The 25755-nt window shown below is 43.3% G+C and overlaps 1 protein-coding gene across 1 annotated transcript; it reads left to right on the top strand.

Annotated features, from left to right (window-relative positions):
• Positions 1-71: 71 nt before the first annotated feature.
• Positions 72-25155, top strand: LOC119177241 (uncharacterized). The gene is made up of 3 exons (XM_037428672.2): positions 72-1305; positions 8321-8441; positions 24619-25155. Exons 1-3 carry the CDS (start codon positions 187-189, stop codon positions 24798-24800), a joined length of 1422 nt encoding a protein of 473 aa, XP_037284569.1. The 5' UTR covers positions 72-186; the 3' UTR covers positions 24801-25155.
• The last annotated feature ends 600 nt before the right edge of the window (positions 25156-25755 follow it).

Below are 25755 nucleotides of genomic sequence, written 5' to 3'. Positions count from 1 at the left end.
GATAGTAGCGCGTAGCGCCACGCAGCGCGCGCGAGTAGCGGTCGGTCGCGCACTCATTCCGACAGGTGGCTTCAGCCGCTTTTTTTCGGGGACGGCTGACAACAGTCAACAAGCTCGTGCCTGCTCGTGCAGCGGCGGACTCTCGGCGAGTGAACAGGGGAGCTCGCGACCCGCCGGGCGGAAGCCATGAGCGGGGGTTCGCTGCTTCTCCTTGCAAGGGGCCGGACGGAAGCGCAGTCGGAAATGTACGGGTGCCAGGAAGCGGCCATGCCGGACTGGAAGCGGGAGCTACTGCGCAAGAAGCGCACCATGCACAAGGCATTCCCCAGCTGGGCGGCGCTCGCGGCCGGCTCTGGTGGCGACCGGACCGTTCACAAGGCTGTTCACCTTGGCGACGCGGCGCGCGTTCCGGCCGGACTGGTTTGCCCGCAGTCGCCCCGCGGAGGTGGCCCCCCGAGCATGGGCGAAGACAAAGGCGGCCAGGCCGAACTGGAAAGTTCAGAAGACCACGAGTGGCAGTACGGTCCAGGCTTCGTCGACAGGCTGCGATGCAAGTTCCTCAGCTTGAGCTTACGCGAGCCCAGTGGCCTGCAGCAGCCGCTGCGAGCTTACGCCAGCGTGGAAAACCTGTTGGAACCGAAATCGAGCGTCCGGCCTACGTCGGCACCCAAGCCAGCATTTCAGCGGGCCCGTAGTATGGAAACCTTGTTAGATCCACTCATCAACGAGGACGTTGTAATCGTGGAGCGGAGTTCGACCACAGCGAGTGAGTTGCCCCGGCCAGATATTGTCCGTACTTGCAAACGCATTTTTGAGGCCTCGGCTGACAACCGCCGGCCGCTGCGGCGGCGGCCACCAGTGTTGCGTGCTCGCGCCCCCCTGCGTGCCGACAAGGAGAACAACCAGCCTCTGGCCAGACCGCGACCTGCTAGGCCCGTAGCCAACATCAAGCCTTTGCGGAAGCAGGACGAGACGCCCCCGGTGAAGGAAGACGAGCCGCCGCTGAAAGCCCCAGTTGCCCCGGTCGCCCCAGTCGCTGTTGCTCGTCCCGAACGCCGAGACACTACGCCCCTGTGGCCGCAGCTCCGGCAGACTTCACCGGCGGCTACCAGTGTGGTGTTTGACTTCCGGGGCAAGGATGTAAAGCCGCACGTGGCAGTGACCCGGGCACCCTGCGGCAGTCCGCTGGACTCTGACGAGCTGGACTCGTCTGATGAGCCGCTTCCATTCCCGTCCGGCATCGTGTTCGTTGGAGAGAACGTCGTGATTGGCGGCGGCGCCCTGCTCACCACCAGGAACAAGAAGGTAGGCCGCTGACCCCTCCCGGCCACGGCCCCCCCCCCTTTTTTTTTTTACTTGGTACACGACTCGCGCGGTGCTTGCACCACGGGTGTCAGACCCAAGAGCCGTCTGACCGCTTTTGTGTGTTCTCGCCTGTGTGCAAAGCACCGCCCGTGTTTCTTTAATGGTCGCAGTTTTTATTCTCGACATATTCAATTCAATCGTGATGGAAATTAACTTGATGCTCCGAGGCCCGTGCACTCAGATTTGCAAGCAAGTTTAAGAACACCAGATAGTCCAAATTTCTGGAGCCTTCCACTACAGCGCCTATCATAATCACATGATGCTTTTGGGACGATAAACTTAACTTGCTCATCACTATCAAATGGAAAATGGCCTCAATACTTGGCATGGTTTTGCCAATGTATACCACATAAGAAATTAGTTGAAGCCAGTGGTGTACCAACTATGCTAGTGGGAGGGGGGGGGGGGCAGGGCTAACTTACCACACTCGTCAGTATATATATATATATATATATATATATATATATATATATATATATATATATATATATATATATATGTATGGGAGACAACTTTTTTGACGCACTATCATGCGATTTTTCATATTTCATACATACAGCACTTTGATAGCGTAAAATAGAACAGTCGGTTTTAACTCTTTCGTTACGACGCCTATTCAAATCGATCACCGATTTTCGCATGTTACATTTGTTTATCGCGCACCCAGCACTTTCTAAACAAAGGCGTACCCTTCGTGATTGTTACAGAAACATCGAAGTTGTGTAATGAAAAGAACCTTTGCAAGCCAAATATTGAATTAAAGTGTCAGCTTTGCAATTTGACCAAATTGAGCAGTAATAATTGCCCAAAATTTTTGCCAGATATTCAGTAAAAAGCTGTTCCCAGGAGCTGGAGGGAAAATTTGTTCTACAAAAAGTATTTATGAAGGTCCACCGCGCATATAGTGTCAAGGTGGCCTTCTCTGATAGTTTCCAGCAGCTTTGGTTTTGCTTGCACTGTTATATCAGATGCAAGGCCGCATCTAGTGTCACTAGTCACTCCTATGACATTGTTGTCACGCACGCATGGGTGCGCACCAGCGCTGCAAAAAACATGCATTGCTCGAAACTGTCTTGCAACCCCACGTGAATTGAGTATGAGCTTAGAGTTCGAGGATGACAGCACCTCAGCTTCAAATTTTGTGGAGACGATGCTTTGTGCCAGCCCGAGACATCCACATCCTTTCATGGGTTTTTGTTTACGGCCTCAAGTTGTCTATTCGACTGCAAGTGTGTAGCTGCTGAGCCTTGTGCACAATCTTATAGCTACTCTGGTTAAGTGCGTGCTCCATACTTCGCTGGGGCGCAGTGTGCTGGCGCTGGCTGCAGAGCTTCTTCTAACGGCAAGAAGGCCTCCGGAGCACATCTTGACACTGACTATAGAGCAGCGAGAAACAATTTAGAACTGCGGGCAATATTGTCCTTTTTTTAATATAATATGCACAAAAATGCAAATAAATATGCTTGGATGCATATATTGGAACACCAACCTATGCTGAGTGAGGTGGCTCATGGAAAGAGGTGATGCTAGGTGAATTAGCGAAGTTCATTGGACGTGTAATTTATAGAGGCATTATTCAAATCATGGTTCTTTATCTATATTGGAACACCTGGAGACTTATCACAAGAAAACAAAAATTCACTAAGGAAGTGTACGAGTACACATGTGCCTCATGAAAAATCATGCAATGCTTCACCGTATGGCATGAGCAACGAAGCAGCACCTCGGTTCTAATTTATTTGTCTATGTGAAGAGAAACATTTTGTACAACATTCATTAATTTTTTAACTCTGTTCCAGGTGCATTTATCTACAAAATGTATATTCTGAATTTTGTTTTGAATTTGTTTGCATATATATAGGGCTTTTTATTTCACTGTTTACCAGCTGGCAACCAGAAATTCCACACTTTTTACGTTTTTATTCATTATAAAATATTTTTGTTGCTCTACAACATATATTTTTGGGGAAGAGCATTTCATTGTGCAAAGTGTGGTATGATGCAATGCATGCTTGAGTACTTTTAAACTGGCAAAAGCGATCTTCCCGAGGCATATGAAAAACAACCATTTTCGCACGGTAACAAAAGAGTTAAGCAGCATGCACGGACAATACGTATATGTTTGTGATGCATGTAATAATGTTACATGCAATGCTTTTTATGCATTACCTCACAACTTTTCGCATGAATACAATTATGTTGATGGCAGCCTCCTCCACAGTGAATATTTTATCAGTGAATGAAATTTTTAATGACTAGAAACAGCCCACAAAGAATTCAGTTTTTAAATGTGACGCACTCCTTGAGAAACCAAAGGTATTTTGAGCATTTCTATCTACTTATTTTAGCTTCCCACCGAGCTCAAGTCTACTGCATTATTCGTCACCACTTTGCAAGCTGCCCCCATCGCTCCTAGTTGCCATAAGCAAGGTTGATTAGATTTATCGGAGATTAAAACGGAAAGCTTTTTTAGTGCTTCCTGTATGGCAAAACTAAAATATTTAAAAAGATTAGTCACAATCATGTGCTCACAGCAGCTTCAACAGAGCAGTGGTGTGGTAATCCTTTTTGACAAAAGAAAATGATTTTCCTGAAGCAGCAGATGCCTTAACCGGTCCATAAAAGTTTGTTCGTTCCCATCTATAACTGCATTGACCAGTCGCAACAGAATAAAAACATAAACAAATGATGTAATATATAGGGCCCTATTCAGCGCTAACCTCCTCTGCAGCGCTACTGCACAGGGCTGAAAGCGTCGCACAGAGCCTTTTAGGAATATTGTCACTGCTGAAATGTTCGAAAATTATCACTATATCATAACATTCCCTTATAATATTTTTTTCTCATAAATATATAATTGAGTGATTACAGTGATGTAGGAAAATTTTGCCTTAGAAGTTGTTTTCCCCAGTGTACAGCAGACAGTGACCACTGTCGAAAATGGGGGGGCTCAGCCCCGTAACTTTTCTCAGTGGGGAAACTTGCGTTCCTTCCCCCCCCCCCCCCCCCCCTTGGCTGATACGCCTATGGTTGAAGCTTTATGTCATGTGCACTGCAAAAATTATGTCACGTCTCGCCGTGCTCACTCAGTGCCACAATTTCAAAATGCCTTATTTTAAGTGATTCACCAATTTCAGGAGATACTCAATGTACTAAGTACAGCTGCTGTACATTTTTGATAAGTTGGCTGTATGGGAAACGAAACCGACTGACATTTGACTTGACGCAGTAAAGGTTATACCACGTGGTTGCAAAACTTTTCCTCCGTAATATCTATTGTTAGTTTTGACATATGCATGGCAATTTCGTTTGTATTTTACATATATTTTAATTGTTTGTTTGGCTTAGCATGTAGTCTCCTCTGGAGCTGTATTCTCACTATTGATTTCAGTGATGTACTTGTAATGCAATATAGCAACTTAGTAAGATATTTTTAATACTCATCAGCATGTTCTCTTGACTCGTCATTTGCACTGTATCTAGTTCATCTGTAAGTTCGCAGAAAAATCACATTAACTAGCAGGGATGTAGCTGCAGAGACTGTCTCAATATGTAGCTAACTTTATATGCATTTTTTTAGTGACATCAGATAGTGTCTACTCATTGCCCTGTGTGTACTATGAAACTCCCTATAGGACTTCTCGAATAATACACTTGCTGGTTGTGAATGTTTGGCCATCATGTCTCACATCGAAGCTACTTTCATAGAATCGCATCACTGAGAATTCCTAAAGTATGTTTGTGTGTGCTTGTTTTTTAGTCAGCCACTAACTATAGATGCAGCAGTTGCTCATTTCATGATGCAGCTGTCAAAGCAGTAGTTGCTTAATGGGTTATTTGACCACGTCTGCATTGACTTGTGCAGTGTTTGCCTAAAATCTCTGAGCTGTGTGCACACCAGCTGTTCATTACAGTTTTATAGCTTTTGTTCCTCGATTTGTACACAGGACTTTTATGCATGTTTCATAAGTTATGCTTTCATGCCTGTCAATTTATGTTGACTGAAACCTTTCAGGGACATTTGCTAGTGTGGTGACAGCCCTTGTGCCTACCCACTTGCATAATTCACTCTAGCAGTTGAGGTGCAGCAAAAATAGTGTGTGCTTGGCCATTCCGAATCACGAGCCATGTCTTTGGAGCATTTATTTTATTGAATAACATCCAGTGCTGCGAGTAAAATATGGCTTGTCTGGGCTGTTTCTGACTCGCAGTACATGCTTTATTAACAATTATGCACTATACTATATTCTGTGCTCGACACAGCATACAGTATAAAGCCTAATTGTACGACATTCTTCTCCTTTCTCAGTCTTTGCTTTAAGAGCATATGACGAGGAGCTAAGAAAATGCATTGCATGCTTCATTTTTTCTGTCAATGTAGGGCCTCTAGTTGTCATTTGCACTGGACAAGGGGCAGTGTTTATAGATTTGAATGCTTACAGTTCCCATGTTTGTATGTGTGAAAGCAGTGTTTATAGATTTGCCCCGCCACGGTGGTCTAGTGGCTAGGGTACTCGGCTGCTGACCCGCAGGTCTCTGAATCGAATCCCGGCTGCAGTGGCTGCATTTCCGATGGAGGCGGAAATGTTGTAGGCCTGTGTGCTCAGATTTGGGTCCATGTGAAAGAACCCCAGATGGTTGAAATTTCCGGAGCCCTCCACTACGGCGTCGCTCATAATCATACGGTGGTTTTGGGATGTTAACCCCGCATATCTATCAAGTGTTTGTAGATTTGGATGCTTACTTCCCATGTTTCTAAGTGTAAAAACCCGTGCCATGGGTTTTCAAAAGTTTGCTGTCAATCAACATTGCATTGTCCCAGTATTCTAAGTTAAACTTTAATGATAACCTAAAATAATCATTACCCAATAATATTGAGACCATATGGTGTAACTGGTGTGGTGGCTCAGTAGCATTGGTATTGCTCAGCATGAGGGTGTGGATGCAGTTCTCGTCATCGTGGCAACATCTCTACAGGGACAAAATGCAAAAACTTTTATGTACTATTTTGAATGTATGTTCAATAACTATGCAGGATTCTGATTCGGTGCTCACATTTGGTGTTTTATTCTCTGCCAATCAGTTTCATCCTCAACACTTGCTCACTGCTTATTTGCTGTATGCGTGGTTGTTAAAAATTTGAGAGGGAAATCTTGAGTAATATTTTGCTGATTAGACAGTGCCTATACCTTGATTTAAATTGAGCTAGGTGTACATTTTCAAATAAGTACAATTTATATGAAAAAGTCGAAACAGCATTGGATTGCATGATTTCACACTCCATTAAGTATGCTTTTTGCTGAGAATTTGCAGTTTTGTTGACAACATTGAATGGTTCCTATTGAAATGTATACTCATGTGCTAGATTCAAGAACATGAGTTCTGGGTGAGTTGAAATTTTATCTTCATAAATAAAAAGTATGGGTGTAGCATGGCTGCTGTGCATGGCGATACATACCATGCATTCCTTTTTCAGGGAAAAAGGTTCAGCTTTTATGAAGCTTTGTCAATATTTGAGCTTCCTTGTCTTGAGCACATTTGCATTTAGTAGTGCCCTTGCCAACAGGAGATGGCAAGCCCCCGTATATTCATGTGATCATATCGGCCATGTATTTGGACCATCGTAAGCTTCTTGTGAGACAATCTTTAGTAGAAAGGCTACTTGTGTACATCGGGTTCCATTCTACATCATTCCAATCTACTTAAAAAGAATGAAAGCTACTTTATAATGAAAGCTACTTTCAGCTCTCAGCTTTCGAATCCGAATGTAAGTCGAAAGCTGAGAGGCAACATATAGGCAATTCGGGAGGTATGCAAATTTAAAATTTCATCAGATATAACTGCTGTATATAATACTGAGGTGAAGTGGGTGAGCATATAGCTCTGAAGCACGAGCAGTACAGGTGACCTTGTTAATCACAATGTGGTTTTAATAATACCAGTGTAAATCTACATAGATTACTTTTCAATCTCTGATAGAGAGGCTGTAATAATTTTGCATTATAGAATTACTGGAAAAAAATTTAAAAATAAGAGTTCAATTAGGTTTCGTTTTTAGCACTCAATTTTAGTCTAGTTTAGTTCTTATTTGAAGAAATGAAAACCTATTAACATATGTAAACCCAGCTTACAGTACTGAACTGTTTAACTAACCAACTCTGTACAGTTTGTCTTTCACACATTGTACAGTGCTATTAAATACTTCAGAGCACTCGCTGGAACACTTCAAGGGTAAAAATGTCTGCACCAATAAGCTCACCAGGACTTGTATTTTGCGATTTTCTATTTACTTTGGTCCAATCATGTGCGAGTGAAAAAAAATGCCCTGTTGGCAGATTAGAAAGTTGATGTTTCCTCCAAAATGTGGGGCAATTTATTTGTGTTCCTGTTAACCTAAGCATTTTTTGAAAACTGTTTAGTGTCCTAGGTTAACACTGTCAGGACAACCCATATTCCAGATTGGTGGGGGACTAATACTTTCAAATATTGACTCATCATTTCTGTTTAGCAAATATACCATCAGTAGTCATCAGTAACTGTATTGAAGTTTTAATTGGAGCATATCTTTGCCAGTTTAATTGGGATTTTTAGCTGCATAAGCTTTTCCGTTTGCAATGAATCTCTTTTCAATCCTTTAGTTCAACTGGCTAGATTGCATCAACTTTCATGAGCAATTCTAAAAATTACATGCATAAGCAGGAAGTCTGGTTATCTTGGTGCCCTCATGCAAAACCCTGCACACACCTATAGTGACAACTCTGAAGCTGGCACGAGCATTTAAACTACATTTCATTTACCCTTTCCATAAATGTACATGTGTTTTTTGTGTATATGCTAAGGCATTACTATTTTAATACATCTTCAAAAGTCTTTGTGGAGCTTCACACTTAGTTTTGTGGCCTCTGTGGTATAGTGTGATCAATGCGCCACATTTTCGCATTTCTATTTATTGCAGCTGAAGACACAGTTCAACGATAGTGCCTTGGTTACTATTGAATATGTTCCTGAGGAATGCCAGAGTCCCCGAGGAAATGGTTACGATGTGGATGCACCCACTGTTAATGGCGGGAATTGTGGTGAGTGGATTTGGTTTTCACTTAATGTGGAAGCTTGTATGTTTTTTTACACTCCTAATAAATTACAGTTGTGCCAGAAGGTTTATTTCCAAATAATGCCATTGCTTTTTGCATATTTCCTCAGTCATCACAGTATTGGAGAAGCTTATGGGGTTCTCGCTACGCGAGTTGAAAAATAACTTAGAAAAAAAGATAGTGTGCATACAGGTCCTTGAAAACCCTTGAATTTGAAAAATGTATTTTCAATGCCATTAAAAGTCCTGGAATTTTTTCCTGTTTTTGAAAATCCTTGAATTTCCTGAGCACTTCCTATCGACATTGCGGCCTCCTTTATGTGGTAGATCAGCACACCTGCCAAGTCTCCAGAATTTCGACCAGTTCTTATATTTGTACGGTTGTCAGGAAAATCGCCGAGAAATTGAAGTTTCTGTGCGTGATCTGACCGCATTGACAAAAATGCAGCCCAATCCAATCCAGGTTTTTGCGAATCCATTGCATTTCATTTTAAACGAATTTAGGAGGCATTCATCTAAATATCTATTGGGTCAAAATTAAGAGTTTCCGAACTCTTTAGTGCTGAAACTATAGAACAAAGACCAAGAGCAGCGTGCTCAAAGTTTCGAAAGGACGCGTGCCAGTGCATGCACTGTCAGAACTGCAGTTATCGTTTGCTACAACCGCTGTGGATGAAACAGCAGTCGCTCTTGACAGGATCATGTGTGGCAACGACGTAACTGACAGAACTCCAAAAGTGCACGGGCGTTCAGCGCTTTGCCAGTCAAAGAGAGAGAGAGAGAGAATAAACATTTATTAATAACAAATGCACACTGAGCCTTCTTTGGGTGGGGCCCTCAGTCCAGGGCTCCATTGCCTTGCGCGACCCTGCGAGCCCGCTGGACCAGCTGCTGCTGTTCCTGCCGGCGTAAGCTGAGCAGTGCAGACTCCCAAGAGGAAGGGGTGGGATTGGGAATGGGAGGCACGCCCTGTGGGGCAGAGCATTCCCACGTGGAGTGGTACACCGTCGGTACGGATCCACAGAAGGGGCAGTAGGAGGGGTAGAGAGTCAGATGAAAGCGATTTAGCATATAAAGGCAAGGAAATGAATTGGTCTGTAGTTGCCGCCAAGCGACAGCATCTGCTCTGTTAAGTGAAGGATGAGGGGGAGGATACGTATAACGGCTCTGTCGATAGTACTGCAGCGTAGCGTTGTAGTTTAGTGGTTCTGTCGATGCGTCGTCTGGATGTGGACAGCTCTTCCAATGGAGCCCGGCCGGTCAGCTCTCGGGCAACCGCATGAACGCGTTCATTACCATGGAGAGAGGCGTGTCCAGGAATCCAGACGATACGCACAGGACGTAATGCGGACGGTGAGACAGAAGAGAGGATATTGTGTGTATGTGCAGCCACAAGTCCTTGAGCGAAAGCACGGCAAGCAGCTTGTGAATCTGTTACAATAGTGACAGGGGAGTCATGTGACAGTGTCGTAGCGTAAACAATTGCCAGAGCGAGAGCTCCCTCCTCTGCCAGACCACTGTCTGTAGTGCGAAGTGTGGCAGACGCCACAAGGGCGTCTGTGTCATCTGTCACGGCCAAACACATGGCTGACTTCTCTGGGTAGCGTGCTGCATCAGTGTAAAGTACTTGTAAGTCTGATGTACCATCACCAAAGACGCGTGTCATAGCCTGAACTCGGGCACGTCGACGACCGGCGTGGCGGGAGGGATTCATATTGCGTGGAATCGGAGGCACTTTGATGAGTGCGCGGACAGTAGAAGCAAGTTTATATCGCGGTACTTGTGCGGGTATTTGAGGAATCGGGTTGGCCAGTCAAAGAGACGTTGCTTTCCAGAAATGCTGCGGACAAAATTGTGGCTGGTGCAATCATAGATAGGCATCAGACTCTGGAGTTTTGCAGACATGTAGCCCCACCTGTTGATGCAGTTCTGGGTAGTGCAAAGCCAGACTCCCTTGCACAGTTTGCTACGCAAGCAGGTGCAACTAGTGCGGGTGAAATACCGATCAAGCTAAATATTGGGTGTCTTTGCACATTGAACATTCGGAAAAAGAGCTATGAATTTCTCTCCTCTTACCGGATGCGTCACCTAACCGCCATGGCGTGCTTGCTAGTTTACTCGCGAGAATGACTACGAAAACAAGAGCAGGCGCAACAGCTTCGGGCTCAACTATGAAAGACCTTTGTCAACGCTACTTTTGCATTGTGAACTGCCACGGATGTCAAAGACTAGTTTTACCGATTCCCGTAGCTTTCATGAAGCAGAATGCCGAGAGTGCTAGATATGGGCCATTGTGTAAGCGAATTACTCGCGTTCTACACAGGCGGTCAAAAGTGTGATGATGTAGATCTCACGCTATTGTTTTGAGTAGGCTTGAGAGAGAACTGTGATAATTTTGATTTTGAAGCTCAACAGAGCCTTCGACCGGGGTGTGCACCACACAACAGTTGACTGGTGACCCGTGCGATAAACATTGCACATGCTGTGACCACCGATAATCGAAAGTGGTCGCCATTACACACGTAGGCTTTGAAGGCTCCAAGTTCTGGCTGGCTTTAACTAGCAAATGTGAACACAAACGTTATACAGGTAAATCACAAAATATTGCTCGTGACCACTATCGGGGTTTTCTTGCCGTTGGTCTCTGCGATTGCTGAAGCTATTTCAGAGGCCTCAGTTTTGCCTTTCGTTGTACACAGAAAAAGTGGACATGCATGTATTTGTGCATGCATATGTAATCTTTGTCTAGGATGTTGTAAGGCCCTGCCGCGGTGGTCTAGTGGCTAAGGTACTCGGCTGCTGACCCGCAGGTTGCGGGTTCAAATCCCGGCTGCAGCGGCTGCATTTCTGATGGAGGTGGAAATGTTGCAGGCCCGTGTGATCAGATTTGGGTGCACGTTAAAGAACCCCAGGTGATCGAAATTTCCGGAGCCCTCTACTACGGTGTCGCTTATAAGTATATGGTGGTTTGGGGACATCAAAACCCACATATCAATCAAATCAATCAATTCCCACTTGCAGCTTATACAAATGGAAGGCAACTGTCAACAGAACATTTTAGGATGCATATAATAAGAGTTCAATGCACAAGAGGTGACAGATGCATGCAGGATGCAACTGCAAGGGCGATAATCACCGGGGCCATTCCCGCCGGATTACGCGAGCTTTGCACCACTGATCATACGATACATTGCTCATGTATCCACTTCATCAGCTTAACATGATGTCGATGCCCAAATTTATCGTATAAAGGTGTTACAGAACGTACGTTGGAGTGCTTGCCCTGAATGGAGGCGGAAGTGTTGTAGGCCCGTGTGCTCAGATTCGGGTGCACGTTAAAGAACCCCAGGTGGTCAAAATTTCCGGAGCCCTCCACTACGGCGTCTCTCATAATCATATGGTGGTTTTGGGACGTTAAACCCCACATATCATCATCAGTGCTTGCCCTGAACTCGGTGACATGTGATGCTCGCTTGTGCCTAAATTGTGAGTTGCAGCTCGTCGACATAAGTGAAGCATCTTTCGCATTGTACCCACAGCTTGCTTTGATGAGCTTCTTATTTTTCTGAAGCGAGGTTATTTTGATGGGAGCAGCTTGCAAGGTCCTTGATTTTCAGGAAACCACGAACACCAACGAAAGAGAAAGGCCTATGCACTAGCCATTGCTCTTTGCACTAGCCAGTTATGGCCAGCGAGGCGATGAGGGCACTGGTGGCGGCGTTTTTCGCAGTGCCTCCTGGGCAGAGTCCGACATGTATAGCAAAAAAAAACAACAACAAACAAAGCATGGCTTTGAAGGGGCGTGTGAAACCGCGGTTGCGGCAACGCGATTACTCTCTGTGGGCGTGCGGCTGACGCAGCGGTAGAGGCAATAAAAGAGAGTTGCTCATTCACACTTGAGAAGTGAAGCCAAAATGAAATTGCCAGAGCGGCCAGAACATCATGACTGCGCGCATCGAGAATGTTCACATTTGTTTTGCCCCTGATGCCGTCGCAACCTTGAAAATTAATTCGATTTTGTCTGCTTTCTGAGCACTAAATTTCGTACTGAATTCAGATTATTTACAGAAAGTACTGAAAAGAAAGAGCTCCCACCTGTTCAAACAATGTTTCAGGAGATACACGAGCAGAAACTACACGAGCGAATGCACAGGCGGCGGCGAATTCAACTAACTTTACACAAAAGCGAGACATTTTGGGGATGCGGACTTGCTGTTGCTGCAGTATTATTCCAGAGTTCTGGGCGATCGTAATCCAAACAAAGCTCTCAATGAGCGCGTCCTCGTTGAGGCCATGTAGCTTCGTCGTGCTGCACAGGTAGTTTTCAATTTGAGCCGATGCGAGCCACCGCTGAGACCTTTGCCGCCATGTGGAATCTGCGGCCGGCGGTTAGGTCATGTGGTTTGATCTAGCACAGCCAAAGCCATGGAGCGGAAACCAGATCCACTTGCGTGTGGTGGGAAAATCGGTCTTGGACCAATTCTTGTGCGCCGGCTGCACGGCGTGGTTTTCCGGCCGCTTGGGCTGCGAAACGAGTCAGTTTCCGGAGCGTTTTGCCGCCTTCGCTCGCTTTGAGGCCAAGTGTGAACACGCATAGAACAGCGTACCGCAAGCCCTTGCATTGCGGTTGCTGCCACTGCGCATACGTCGTAACGCGAGCTGCGATTCACGCTTGCGGCCCGCCCGCAAGAAATCCGAAATAGCACACCGCAAGCATTGACCGCACCGGTGCGCTGTGTTGGAACTCCCTATTCTAAAACTTCCTAAAGATGTAAAAAAAAACGCTAAAAGTGATTTGGCCTTCCTGTCGATCTGGGTACCTTGGCTATACTTCGGCATTAAAATTTTAGTTGGTCTTAAGCGAAGCTTCGACCCGCGCTTGCCCGGCAACCGGCTTCGTCGTCCTATCCATTCATTTGTTTCCCAGGGAGACACATGTGTTCTTTTGACAAATAGATTTTGCTAGTGGTTTCGATGACGGGAAATTTTGAGAGATACAAGTATGTTCACCCCCCCCTATGGGACTCGCACCTTTTGCTGTAGTTGGGAAACCCTACCCACGGGTGTTCATTCACTCCGTGCCAGTATGAGACCGCGCGGCGCCGATGTTTACTGACCCCCTCCCCCCTGCTTTACTTTCACGAAGTTTTTCGTTTGGTGCAAAAAAGAAGGTGGGCAAATAAATCAGCGCCACACCCTTCGCTCCCCTTTCTGTGGCGGAAATTTCACAGATTCAGAATCCTTGAACTTGGCAGGTATGGATCGGCATCGACCTGACAAACTCCCAATTTCCGAAACAGTAATTTGGTGTGAATTGATATTGTTTCGTTTTCCAAAACTACATGGGGAATAGTTTCACTGTGTCAAATCACCAGCAAATGAAGTGAGAGACCCTATTGTGCTAGCAGTGATGCTAAAGTGCAGACTAGACATGTTTTTTATAGTTGCAATATACATCTGCTGTATAAGTGCAATAAAAATGAGTCAATTTAGAAAATTTTAGAGTAAAAAAAATTTCAACATTGTGTGCCAATTTTAGCCCTTGAAAAACCTGTAAAAGGTCCTGGAAAGTCCTTCAATAGCTTTGAATTTTCGCTTTGGAAACCGGTACAAACCCTGGATAGTGCACAAGTTAAAGCCATAAAACAAAATGAAAATAATGCAAGAAATAAGGAGATGTCTCCTTACTTCTTGCATTGTTTTAGTTTAGTTTCAGTTATTTTGTTAATACTGCAGAAAGGCAAATTTAGTGACACTTAAGCAAGCATTGTGCATTCATTGAGACGACACATTAGATACATTTATAAGCAATGTCTTGCAGAATAACATTGTGATCAACCATTATGAGCAAAGATAGACTCCAGACAGTTCGAATACATCTGATCATCGATAAGGTGCACTTAATGGAGGGCTAAGGTGGGCTGATTTAATAGCCAGGACTTTATTTTGAGGGGGTCTGAACCGCTTCTGTGTTTGTGTATATGCAAACTAAAAATTTATGCTTAAACAGAGTTGACTCGGACCCCTGTTGCTGTGTTTGTGAATATGTTACTATGGGCCTTTTGTAGCGCATCTCAATGAGTTGCCAGTTGCTATGGCAATGGTAAAAGCCTTAAAGATAAGGCATATCTAATGTGGCCGGAGGAGATGCATGAAGTTTAAAATTAGCAGCTTTTCCACAATGTGGGTTTCGGCATGCATTTCCACTTTAATTTTATTGGTATTGAAGAGCAGGCAATTATTGTCTTGTTAATAAACTAAGGCCAGTGAGAGTTCATAGCCTTCTCACATGCTCGTCTCTTATGACAAAGCCATCATTGTCTAGTCTATTTTGAACTCCCATTTGTACCATAAGGATGCCTTGGCACGAAAGAAGGCCAGTATTTAACACATTTTTTTTTGTTATCAAATCAAATCAATCTTTATTTCTAACACGTTTTTTTTTTTTTTTTTAAACAAGTTAGGGGTCCCTCAGGCAAAAAGCTGTTAAATAACCACTTGAAAATGCCTGGGGGCCCACGTACGTGGCAGCAGTTTGGGAATTCAAGCTTTTAACAAATCCAGTGCATTTAGATCAGGATAAATGAAAAAAAAAAATTAGAACAACATTGCACAAATAGATCAGCAAATGAAACAGAGCTAATGAAATATCTGCACTCATGAACAATACTCATGAACGCAATACAAAGTGTAAATACGCCACCAGAATGATTTCATTCCCGTGATGTATTATAAGTAATCAAAACACTACAAACAACACTATGCAAGGGTGACAAAAAACTCGCGAATTTCTCTTTGTAAACACAAAAAAAGTTAGGGTCACTACTTTCATTTGTTAAGTAGGGAGGTTAATATGCATCTAAGGGAGTGTAGGAACTATTTAGTGCGAGAACAAGGAACAAGCCATCTGTCTGCACTTCAGGCCCGTGAATCGGTCTGTTGTATACTTATGTTTGACAAATCTTTAGTAAGTGTTTGAAATTATTTCTTTGCAATGAAGTAGTTATAAATTAGTCAAAAGTTGTGCATATGTTTGATACTGATTATTTTATAGCAGTGGAACAAAGAACCTGCTGACATACTGCGTGGGACATTTGAAATACACCGCAGTGCTCTTTTTTGCAATGAATGAATTTTTTATGTTGCTCAAGGTTGTGGTGCCCCAGACAAGTAGTAGGCAGTAACTTTTGTGCAAGGAAAACGGAGCGCGGTATATCTGGATCTTTGCTTTTTCTGGAAGAAAATGTCAACATCGTGACTTAATACTAGCAGCATGCGATAATGATTTGGTCAATGAATTGACATCTTGTGACCATGTCATATGAACTGAAATAGTCATGCATAGAGCTTTATGTTTCTCCGCTATTTTCACAGGTATTCTGTCAAGCATTGATGATTGGCGAAGATTAATTTCCATACCTATAGATATGGAAAAGACAGCTTTTGTTGTTTTCGCGTTTATTATCAGGCCATTAGCAGTAGACCATCGCAGCACATCTGAAAGTACGCGGTGGGCTTTATTAATGATTTCGGATGAATTTTTCCCCAAAACAAAAAGACTTGTGTCATCTGCGTACAGTATAAATGCATAGTCGTCATTTATGTGGACAGTATCATTTAGTATGTAGATATTGAAGAGCATTGGCCCTGACATGCTTCGTTGAGGCACACCGCAAGAAATCGACACACTGCTTTCTCTTAGACAAATATGAACGAAATAAGGAATTTCTTATCCATATGATATATATGATCCATATAATCCTTATGAAACGGTTCCTGATAGTGCTAAGTTAAGGTTGGTTTGTGAATGCAAGCCTAAGTGTATACTGCAAAAACTCGTCTGTACTTAAAGGAGCACTGACATCAAATTTCAAGATCGAGATGTGCCCATCATTCGATCACTTGGTATGCATAAGTCTTCTTGGCCAAATTTGAATAGCGTTCATCGTGTCAAAGTTATTTTATTTTGATGTCAAACAGCGTAGAAAAGCTAAGGAGAAAAAAAGAAAAATAGACTGCCCTGCGACATCGACACTAGTGCTACGTGTTTGGTGTGATACATTCCACAAATACCATCCTGAGTGACGATCCGCTAGTAACGATGACGTCGACGATCTCTGAGTGCGTTTGGAGCCGACTCCCAGCCATACTCTCACTAGTGGCTCTCCTTGCTGTGTTGAAGCGTGCGTGCGATTCATTGTGTCGCATCGACTGATTTGCATTGTGCTCCACTGCATGTGAGTACGACGGTTCAGAGTGACAATACGTGCCAGAATGTCGGGGAACTGCTGCATAGCGAGAACCTGCACATCAAGGCGCGGAAAAAGCGGGAAGTGTGTGGTGTTTCATGCCTTTTCAAGTCACGAACCTCAGGGCAGCCTTCGGGTTGACTGCGTACGCTCAGTTGAACAGAGGGACTGGATGCCTGTGAAGAACAGCCTCATTTGCTCTCTTCACTTTGCGCCAAGCCGCTACAGGGTAAAGCCTGTGTTGGTGAACCGGTTGGGTTTTACTGGCTGTATGAGGCCTCTTCTCGAGGCTGGGGCTATTCCTACTGTGTGCCCTGCTGCAGTTGAAAGCAGCAATTCACTCTCCAAACGTCCGCGACATGAGGTGGGTAGTTAGTGTTCCTGAGCTCCGACAGTACGTCCGGGACTGATAAATACATTGAATTCAATGCGGAGCTTGTCAAGCAAAGATCGTCGCGAATCGTGGTGAGACCCAATTCTAGGTTGCTGTCGTCATAACTAGCCAATGTTGACCGCGACGACGGCGAGGACGACGATGTTGGCGACAGAGGCATGTCTACGCTTTCATAGACACAGCTGGACTGACTGCACTTGCGCTCCTACCAGACGAAACGCCAGTGTGACGTCACCATTTTTTGTGAGAACGGCATCAGCTGTGCAGTGGCCTCGACGTAGCCACAAGGTACCACTGCCAGCACTACGATTTGGCAGTCTTTCCACCCATTTTGAACCTCATTCGATTGCGAATATATTAATATTACAGATACTCATTTGTCACTCAGATGCGTTTTAGGTCGTGAATTGCTACTAGGGGGTCGATAGCTACTCATTGATGCAAAAATCTTGGCATGAGTAAATTTGATGTCAATGCTCCTTTAAGAGAGCACAGGGTAAGCAAAAATGTTGAAAACATTTTTTTTCTTTTTGTGTTGTTTGAAATCTGTGGCCTTTTCTGAATCATAATCGGTTGTTTGTCTGTTTTTTTTTCCCCTCTAAAAATGGCATATTTCAAATCTTGTGTGGTGGCCTGCCACATCCCCCTTCTTAAGAAGCAAGGTACTCCTTGCACTTAGAACATCAAAACCATATGGAGAGGTTACAGTTTGCAAGCTTGAGTGCATTTAGCACATTCAGAAGAATTTGCCCGGAACTGTGAAAACGAAAGAAAGCAGAGGCATCAAGGCTTCTGTCTGAAAATCTATATCTAGCTGGAGACGTCTTAGTAGTGCCATCATTGGTAAGCACCAAAACTAATATTGTTTAACTATTAAAAGAAAAGAGCCAGCTTGGAGGACATACAAAAAGCTGTACGGGCTGCATATTTTCACATGGCATCAAAGGATACTAATCCATCCCATGGTCTTTGGCTGAAGGACCCCGAAACTTGGTGTAAATTCAACAAAGCCCAGTTGAATGGTAAACAACTCTTTTATGAAGAACACCTTCCAGAATCTGTTATTAAGGCTGTTAAGCCAAATTATCTGGAACTAGCTCATCCAGAATTACTTGCTAAATGCCCTCATGGGAAAACTCAAAACCATAACGAATTGTTGAATTGTCATGTGGTAGCGTGCTCCAAAAAAATGTTTTCTTCGGGCAACAAACCCTGAAAATATGCACTCTTGATGTTGTGCTCACTTTTAATGATGGCAATATAGCCCATATGAATGGGCTGAACTATTTTGGAATTTTGCCAGGGCATTGCACAGTGCAGGGCCTACGCACCTTTGAACTGTGTCTACAGTACTGTGCTGACACGCTTGCATAGCAGGTGACAATTGAGGCTCCCCAGGCAAGACGTTTCAACACAAAGAGAAAAAGTTATATTGGTGACGAGTATCTGGCTGGTGCTTATTGAACAAGTCCGTTGATTTGCTGGTATCTCGTACTTTTGAAATAATGCAGATATTAAACTTTAAATGTGGCCATCTCAAATTTTTTATACTGATGTTCCCTTTTCTCAGCAACCACAATATCTAGAAATATTTTTCGGCCAGTATTTAGATAATGTTATGGGGAATATACGAAAGCAGAATCGTTGTGTGAGCAAGTGCTGCTCTGTAACACATCTAATTGCTATTATCGAGTAATAGTTAGGTGCCTGAGGTCAAAAATTTACAAAAAATGAGCATTTCAGTTTCAAGTGATCAATCTGCTTCAGTAAGAAGAGGAGTGGCTCATGATCACAATAACAGTAAAATAATTACTGTAGTTTATATGGTTATCGAGAAAAAGGAACATAAAATTCGGCCAAAATACATTGCGGGTATAGGGCTTGCCCTGTTCCCTTAAAGACTTGTGCTAGCTAAATTGCCCTAGGTAGTTAAAGTTAATTCTGATCTGTGAAATACACTTTGGTTGTTCGGGGTAATACATTCTTAAATGTGAATAACAGCTCTGTTTTTCATTCTGATTTGGATACCTTCACTGTAGAAGTCCTTCATAGAAGTTAGTGTGCAATGCTCATTCCTAAAATAAAACTTCTAGGCATCCACTCAAGCAAAGGCCCCTGGTGTCGGCCAGGATGGCAATAGCTGCCAGGAATGCAGTGTATTGATAAGCTTTCTCCCAGCTTTTTTTTATCTGACATCTTCTTAGGCAACTTCTGAGCATGTTTTATTACATCGCTACTAGATTGTAACTGTACACCCTATTTTCTGGGATGTAACACCATTGGATCACACAACCATGCTTTTGGATGGTTTTTTGCTGATGCAAGAGCTTTGTGTAATGTCTTGAAATTTGCTTTTATGGCTCTGAGGCTTCTGAGGAGCTCTGAATCACTGCACTTAACTACTGAAATGCTCTGAACTTAAAAGGACTTTTATAACATTTTCTTCTGAAACCTGTGCAATACCCACCTGTTCAAAGGATGCCACAGGCAGGTAACGATTGGGCTACCTAGATAGATTAATGCTTTGGAATGCCTAAATTGTCAATATTAGCTAAAACAGCACTTTATTAATCAAGGTATTCAGGTAAGTGTAAGGCACAGCTTGCAACTCCACTGGGACATTATTATGCTTGACTGTTCATATAAAAAAAATAATTATTGTGGATTATCATATTTATTGAAATGCTAAATCTTCATTTCTATTAGGTTCTTGGAGCAATGCTTAGGTGGTACACGAACTCTCACCCAGCAATGATTTTTTCTCAGTAATCTCAAACAATCTCCAAGGTTATGCATTTGGGTGCCATGAGCGCCAAACACAGTGATATGATAGCAGCACCAACTATGCCAAACTGCGGCAAGAGATGAAATCTGCTACATGGTGCTATGATTTTACAAGTCATAAATTGCAATTAGCATGCACCAAGACTTCGTCCTTGCAGTCGCCCCGCCGCAGTGGTCTAGTGGCGAGGTACTCAGCTGCTGACCGCAGGTCGCGGGATCGAATCCCGGCTGCGGCGGCTGCATATCCGATGGAGGCGGAATTGTTGTAGGCCTGTGTGCTCAGATTTGGGTGCTCGTTAAAGAACCCTAGGTGGTCAAAATTTCCGGAGGCCTCCACTACGGCGTCTCTCATAATCATATTGTGGTTTTGGGACGTTAAACCCCACATACCAATCAATCAATTCGTCCCTGCAGTCTTACGAAGAAAAGGAATACTTGAAAGGACTTGCATAGTATGTCTAATTACCACTATAATTTAATGTGGTTATTGGAGCATACTGGCAAGTGCTGTGTGGTTAAATTAGTTGCTAGGTGCAATCCTGCCAAACAATTCACCCTGGCCCATACTGAGTGATGTCTTCTATTTCCACTAGACCCTACCGCAAGGTTACATTATTAAGTTCAATAAAGTAGGTCCTAACTGTAGTGCACTGGCTGCACTTTCGATGGAGGCAAAAATACTTGCATTTCGGTGCAAATTGAGGAACCCCGGGCAGTCGAAGTTCTTATAGCTGTCCACTAAGGCATCTCTCATAATCATATGATGGTTTTGGAATGTTAAACCCCAACAATTGTTATTATCCTTACTGTTGTGGGCCAAGCTATTAGATTGATCTCGTGAATTATAGTGAGCAGTGTGTGTATGTGCTTGAATAGACAATTTCGTTATGGTTGTTTTTTTTTAAATTATACTAGTCACTTAATACAAATTTTTATGCAGGCTGCCTAACTTTCAAGCCTTGTTCCATAAAATCGCTAAAATTTATGAAGAGTTCCACGTACTGGGGTAGATTTCGGTTTTTCGCCGAGAAAGCAGGGTGTCCCAGCACCACGCTCTTCTGTTTCTCCCAACCACATCAACAGTTTGTATTTTAGAGCTTGTCGAAGTTAAAGGGACACTAAAGGCAACTGTTAAGTCGACCTTGATTGTTGAAATAGCGGCCTACAAACCTTGTAGTGTTACTTTTGTGCCAAGCAAGGGCCTATTTTGAAATAAAAGCACGTTTTAGTGGTCCGCATCGGGTTAGCGCAGCTCAAATTACCCGCCTCAAAAAGCGGACCGACCGGACCGGTTCACATCACTATTGCCATGCACATTGTTGCCCGGCTTTACTGCGCTAGTAGCAGCAGCCCAAAAGCAGCACAAGCCACAGCAGTAACAACGGCCATTGATCAATTTCCCACCATTAGCTTCGAGGTTGCAGAGGTTTGTTTCAACTGCGCTCTGCTAGATGTAACCACGCAAAAATTTAATTTTTAAATTACTCTCGCCATTCCTCATAAAAACAGCTCGCGGTTCTTTTTTCCATGAATCAAGCAGAAACGAACAAGCAGCATTTTGTTGAGTCTCTTGTTGTACGGAAGGTTCTTTATCTAGTGCAGTTAGATCGATTACTAGTGATTAATTGTAGGTGGTCCTTCTGATGTCATCGGGATCATTTTCAAAATGTCCTACTGCAGCACTTGTGCTCTTTTGCATTTATAATTTCTTGGTAAATAGGGCACTGTTGTTAATATTGTTGTTTTAGATGTTGTCATACATTGAGCTTTCACTCTGATGTAAATTATTTGACTTAAGTGTCCCTTTAAATACGAAGTCTCTCATTACTGCGAATTTCATGGAGCGCAAATTAAATTTGAGCACAAGTCTCCAAATATTCAGGCTTCAATTTTAATAACTACCCAAGCTCCGGAACGTCAACAATAAAGCACCACACTGGCACTTTATTTTATTTATTGGTACCGCAGCCAGCATCACCATGACGGGGTGCAAATAATGTGTACGTACAAGCAGAGGGTACCAGAATTCAGCAGATAGGTGCGAACAGAATAATATGCAGACAAAAAGAATGCTAGAAATACTACAAACTCTCTTGTTATTAAACAAAGCATTTATGATAGGCACACACATCAAGGTTGTTCTGAAAAGATGAACATTATCCAAATGATCTTGGGTATTAAACAGAATTCATGAAAAGTTAATACAGCTTGAGCTTACTAAGTCAACAGAGAAACTTATATTAATTTACAGACATAAAGTGGATTCCGAAATGTTGCGTGGCCTAAGGTCACAGCACCAAGGAAACTTGGGGCTGACCGCAATTTTCGGAGGTATTTTAAGTCTGCGTGCTGGTATCGACATGCAAGTCGATTTTGTTTAACATGTGGTACAACTGCTCTAGCTAACTTAGATGAATATTTGCATTAAAAGATGTGCACTTAGTAACTAGATGTACACTTAGTAACTGCTTCAAAAGGTGGTTGTGCTGCTCCAAAGTGAGGTTTCAGCTGCTCCAGAAGCGGTGCCAAAGTGGCTTCGGTCAATCGCGTCACTTCAAGTATAGCTCGAGCCAAGAATGCATCATGACCACCTTGTTCAGCACTCTGTTGCTTGACAACGGTGTGAGGGACAAGAGTTGTAGAAAATTTTTTGCCTGCATACTTGCATTTAAGTGGTTTCATTAACATTTTCATTACTGTAGAAAAATCTGTTGTTTTTGGGTGATCCTGAAAATATGTACATTTTTTATGGCCACATAAATTGATTCATGCTAAAGTGTTGGATATAAAATGATAGAAGAAATTGTCTTTTCAATGGTATTAATTTAAAACAACAGGTGTATTTTAAACATTATAAGAAATTAACAATAAAAAATGGAACAAAATTTTTAGGAACATCACTGCTACTCTGCTCATAGTAAACACTAAAAAAATGAAAATATATGTTTTTAGCATGAAGCCCTTATAGAACAATACTGCAAGTATAAGCTCTGCAAGTACAATGGTTTTTTACATACATACAAAAATATGAGCACTAGTGCCTATCATACCACCGTGCAAAGCTGTTTCTTATCTGGGTGAAATGAAGGTTGGTTCACTGTGCATTGGCTTTTGAAAATATGCATTCATGCATACTTATTTGTGTGCTGGCATGTCTCTCTGATGACTTCTACTGTGAAAAACAATACAAAGCCTGCGCACAGAGCTCTGAAGCGCTAGGTCAAGGTCCAATCTGCGTCGTCTTTTTGGAGAGAAAAGAAGTGAAAAAAATGGTGCGTAACACGGGACAGTAAAGGAGACTGTCCTAAGGTTTTTCTTTTGCTTCGTTGATCATGTACCAACTGGCCCTAATACGCTTTAGTGCAGTTCATTTGAAGAGATCTCTGTTCTTTTCTGCAGTCTGTACCAAATGCTCCTGCCTGAACAAAGTTGACACCTGGAAGATAAGACGTGTTACCTTTACTACGCACTGGATATGTTTATATCAATGCGCGGCAGCGATAAAAGAGCTCAGGAAGAGGGTGAATCTTGCGGCAACACCTGATGATGTTCCAGGGTAGTTTGACGCACCATCGCTGTCTGTACTAAGGTCTGCTGAATTGAAGTTGTCTTCAGTGTATGTGCTACCATCACCCAGAAAATGACGATCATATTCTTCAAAATCTGTTAATTTCCTATTTTCATTGAGTAGCTATGAAGTAATGTTGACGCCACAATCCAAACCACAAGCACTCTCCTCTCCTACTGTGAAGGAGCACCCACGTTGGAAAAAAAAAAAGTGAAACTGATAAAGTACTGCCTCTTTTATGTAAGTGTTAGTTGCCCAGAAGCACTCAGACCGCATTTTAAAGTCATCATTAACATACTAACAATGCTAACAGTCATGGTGATGAAAGTATTAGTGTAGGGCTTACGTGGGTCCGCTCAGCCGTGAGATTTGCTCCAACTGCCAGTAAGAGAAAAAAGCCATGTCCATGTGATGTCATCGACTTGCTTTTTGGTGCCGCTTTTGAGCTTGGGGTAAGAATTCAGTGTTGCTTGTTGGGTCATAAAGGGCAGTGATGGCATATGCAACGTCATACATTCTCGCTCAGAAGCGGGTGATTTGGATTGTGATGAGGATATTTTCTGTCGGCCAACTTTCCCGGTGTGCCTTGGAAACTCCTGGAGCTCTAGCAATCCTCCTGATCCGAGGAGAAGCCCATATTCCGGAAAACACCCCTGACTGCTCTGCAAAAGAATGTAATGAAAGGCAGTTCTAAAACTTCCTGGCCATGTTCTTTTGTATGCAGAATGACTTTTTAAGTCGCTTTCACTGCTGTACACTGGTGCCATGTGCATTAAAATTGGGAAGGAACTACCACCTTTCACAGAACATGTACATTTCGTTTTGGTTTTGCATGCGCGTACATGCTTATGGTGTAAGTAGTTATGAGCTAATCATGGAACCAAGCTAAATTACTATATATTCAGTTGATCCACTGAAATGAAAATTGAATTGTGCTTCTCATTCCTAAGAAAGAGAATATTATTGGTTTGTCGGTTTTAAGAAAAGGGCTAACATTGTTCACCCGTTAAGGTTAATGTGTAGAATGCTGAAATAACACACGTCATACTTGGTGCTATATGCATTTCTGGATACTTCTCACCTGTATCCTCTACCGTGCAGAGTAAAGCATTTGGTGATTACATTGAAGTGTGAAAATCAATGCTTGTGTGAACACATGTTCTTACAGGAGGCTCCTTGGGAAGCTACACGCCTAGTGCATTGAGTAGTGGTGAGGCCTTCCAGTTGGGTCTATGCCGACCGAGTCGACCTCTGCCTGCTCCCGAGACCGCTGAAGCCCCAGAACCTGAAGAGCCTGCCCCTGCCACAGCCTGGTCTTTGTCCGCCACCAGTTCAGACTTGCTCTTCTGAGGCTTGGGCCCCCTAGTCAGTGCGGCTTCTGTTTGCGCGTCCTTCCTGACTTGTGGTTGGCCTCTGTTGACTCACTTACAGCAGGAGCCCCACGATCTGTTGAGAATCTCGCAGTGTGTGCAGCCGCAGTATGTGTGTATGTGTGTGTGTTTTTTTTTTAGGCTTTATGAGTTTTGTCTTGACTGTGCCCTACAGATTACAGGGCACCTTCTCATTGGCTGTACTCAAGAACCTTAATAAACCAGCAGCCATGGCTTGCTTTTTTTTCGAAGTAAATTTCATGTGTTACCGAATTTAAGTTTTGTACACATTTTTGTAGTCAAGAGAACTTTACACACATAGTGCTGTTTATGACCGTGTCAGGCTCCAGTGATTGTGGTCTGTCGCAAATGGTTGCTTGTAATGCGATTGTGTTACAGTGCAAATGTTGATTTTTGAGAAAGTGACTGGCTGCAAAGTCTCTGTGCATGTTTCCTGTCCTGTAAAGCCAGTTTATTTTATAGTCAGTCGGATTTAACTGACCATATGATTAAACTGGGGTCATGTTTGTTTTTTAATAAATAGCTCAATGTTATGATTATAATGTGCAATGTTCCAATGCTGCCAAAACTTAGCACAGTAAAGTTCCTGTGTTCAAGCGAGATGTTTGATTCTGTGCAGAAGAGGAAAACCTGGTGGGTGTTGGTTTCTAGACAACTGGTTCTTTGATAATGTCGCAATAGATCTGAAAAACCCTTCAGCTGTGAGAAAGTGTTTGGCAGAATTGTACAGCGTGTGCTGTCAACTCTCAGGTTTGTGTCTGTTACAGTGTAAAGGCACGGGTACTATGTATGCCTGTGCTTTGGTCCTTCTTGTTTCCCACGTTGATAAAACTGGATATTTATTTAAAAGGCAGTTTTGTCAGAAAAGCTGCAAAGTTAGTGCTAGAAGTCTAACTTCGTTCCATTCCAAGTCA

The sequence above is a fragment of the Rhipicephalus microplus genome, chromosome X, assembly GCF_043290135.1.
Source record: "Rhipicephalus microplus isolate Deutch F79 chromosome X, USDA_Rmic, whole genome shotgun sequence".
Taxonomy (NCBI): domain Eukaryota; kingdom Metazoa; phylum Arthropoda; class Arachnida; order Ixodida; family Ixodidae; genus Rhipicephalus; species Rhipicephalus microplus.
This window is presented reverse-complemented; position numbering and strand designations above follow the sequence as displayed.

Bases quoted from the DNA above. Each gene is read 5' to 3' on its own strand.
- LOC119177241 (XM_037428672.2), top strand. From the start codon at position 187: ATGAGCGGGGGTTCGCTGCTTCTCCTTGCAAGGGGCCGGACGGAAGCG. The intron at 1,306-8,320 runs GTAGGCCGCTGA...TATTTATTGCAG, and splicing joins TCACCACCAGGAACAAGAAG to CTGAAGACACAGTTCAACGA. The intron at 8,442-24,618 runs GTGAGTGGATTT...ATGTTCTTACAG, and splicing joins TGTTAATGGCGGGAATTGTG to GAGGCTCCTTGGGAAGCTAC.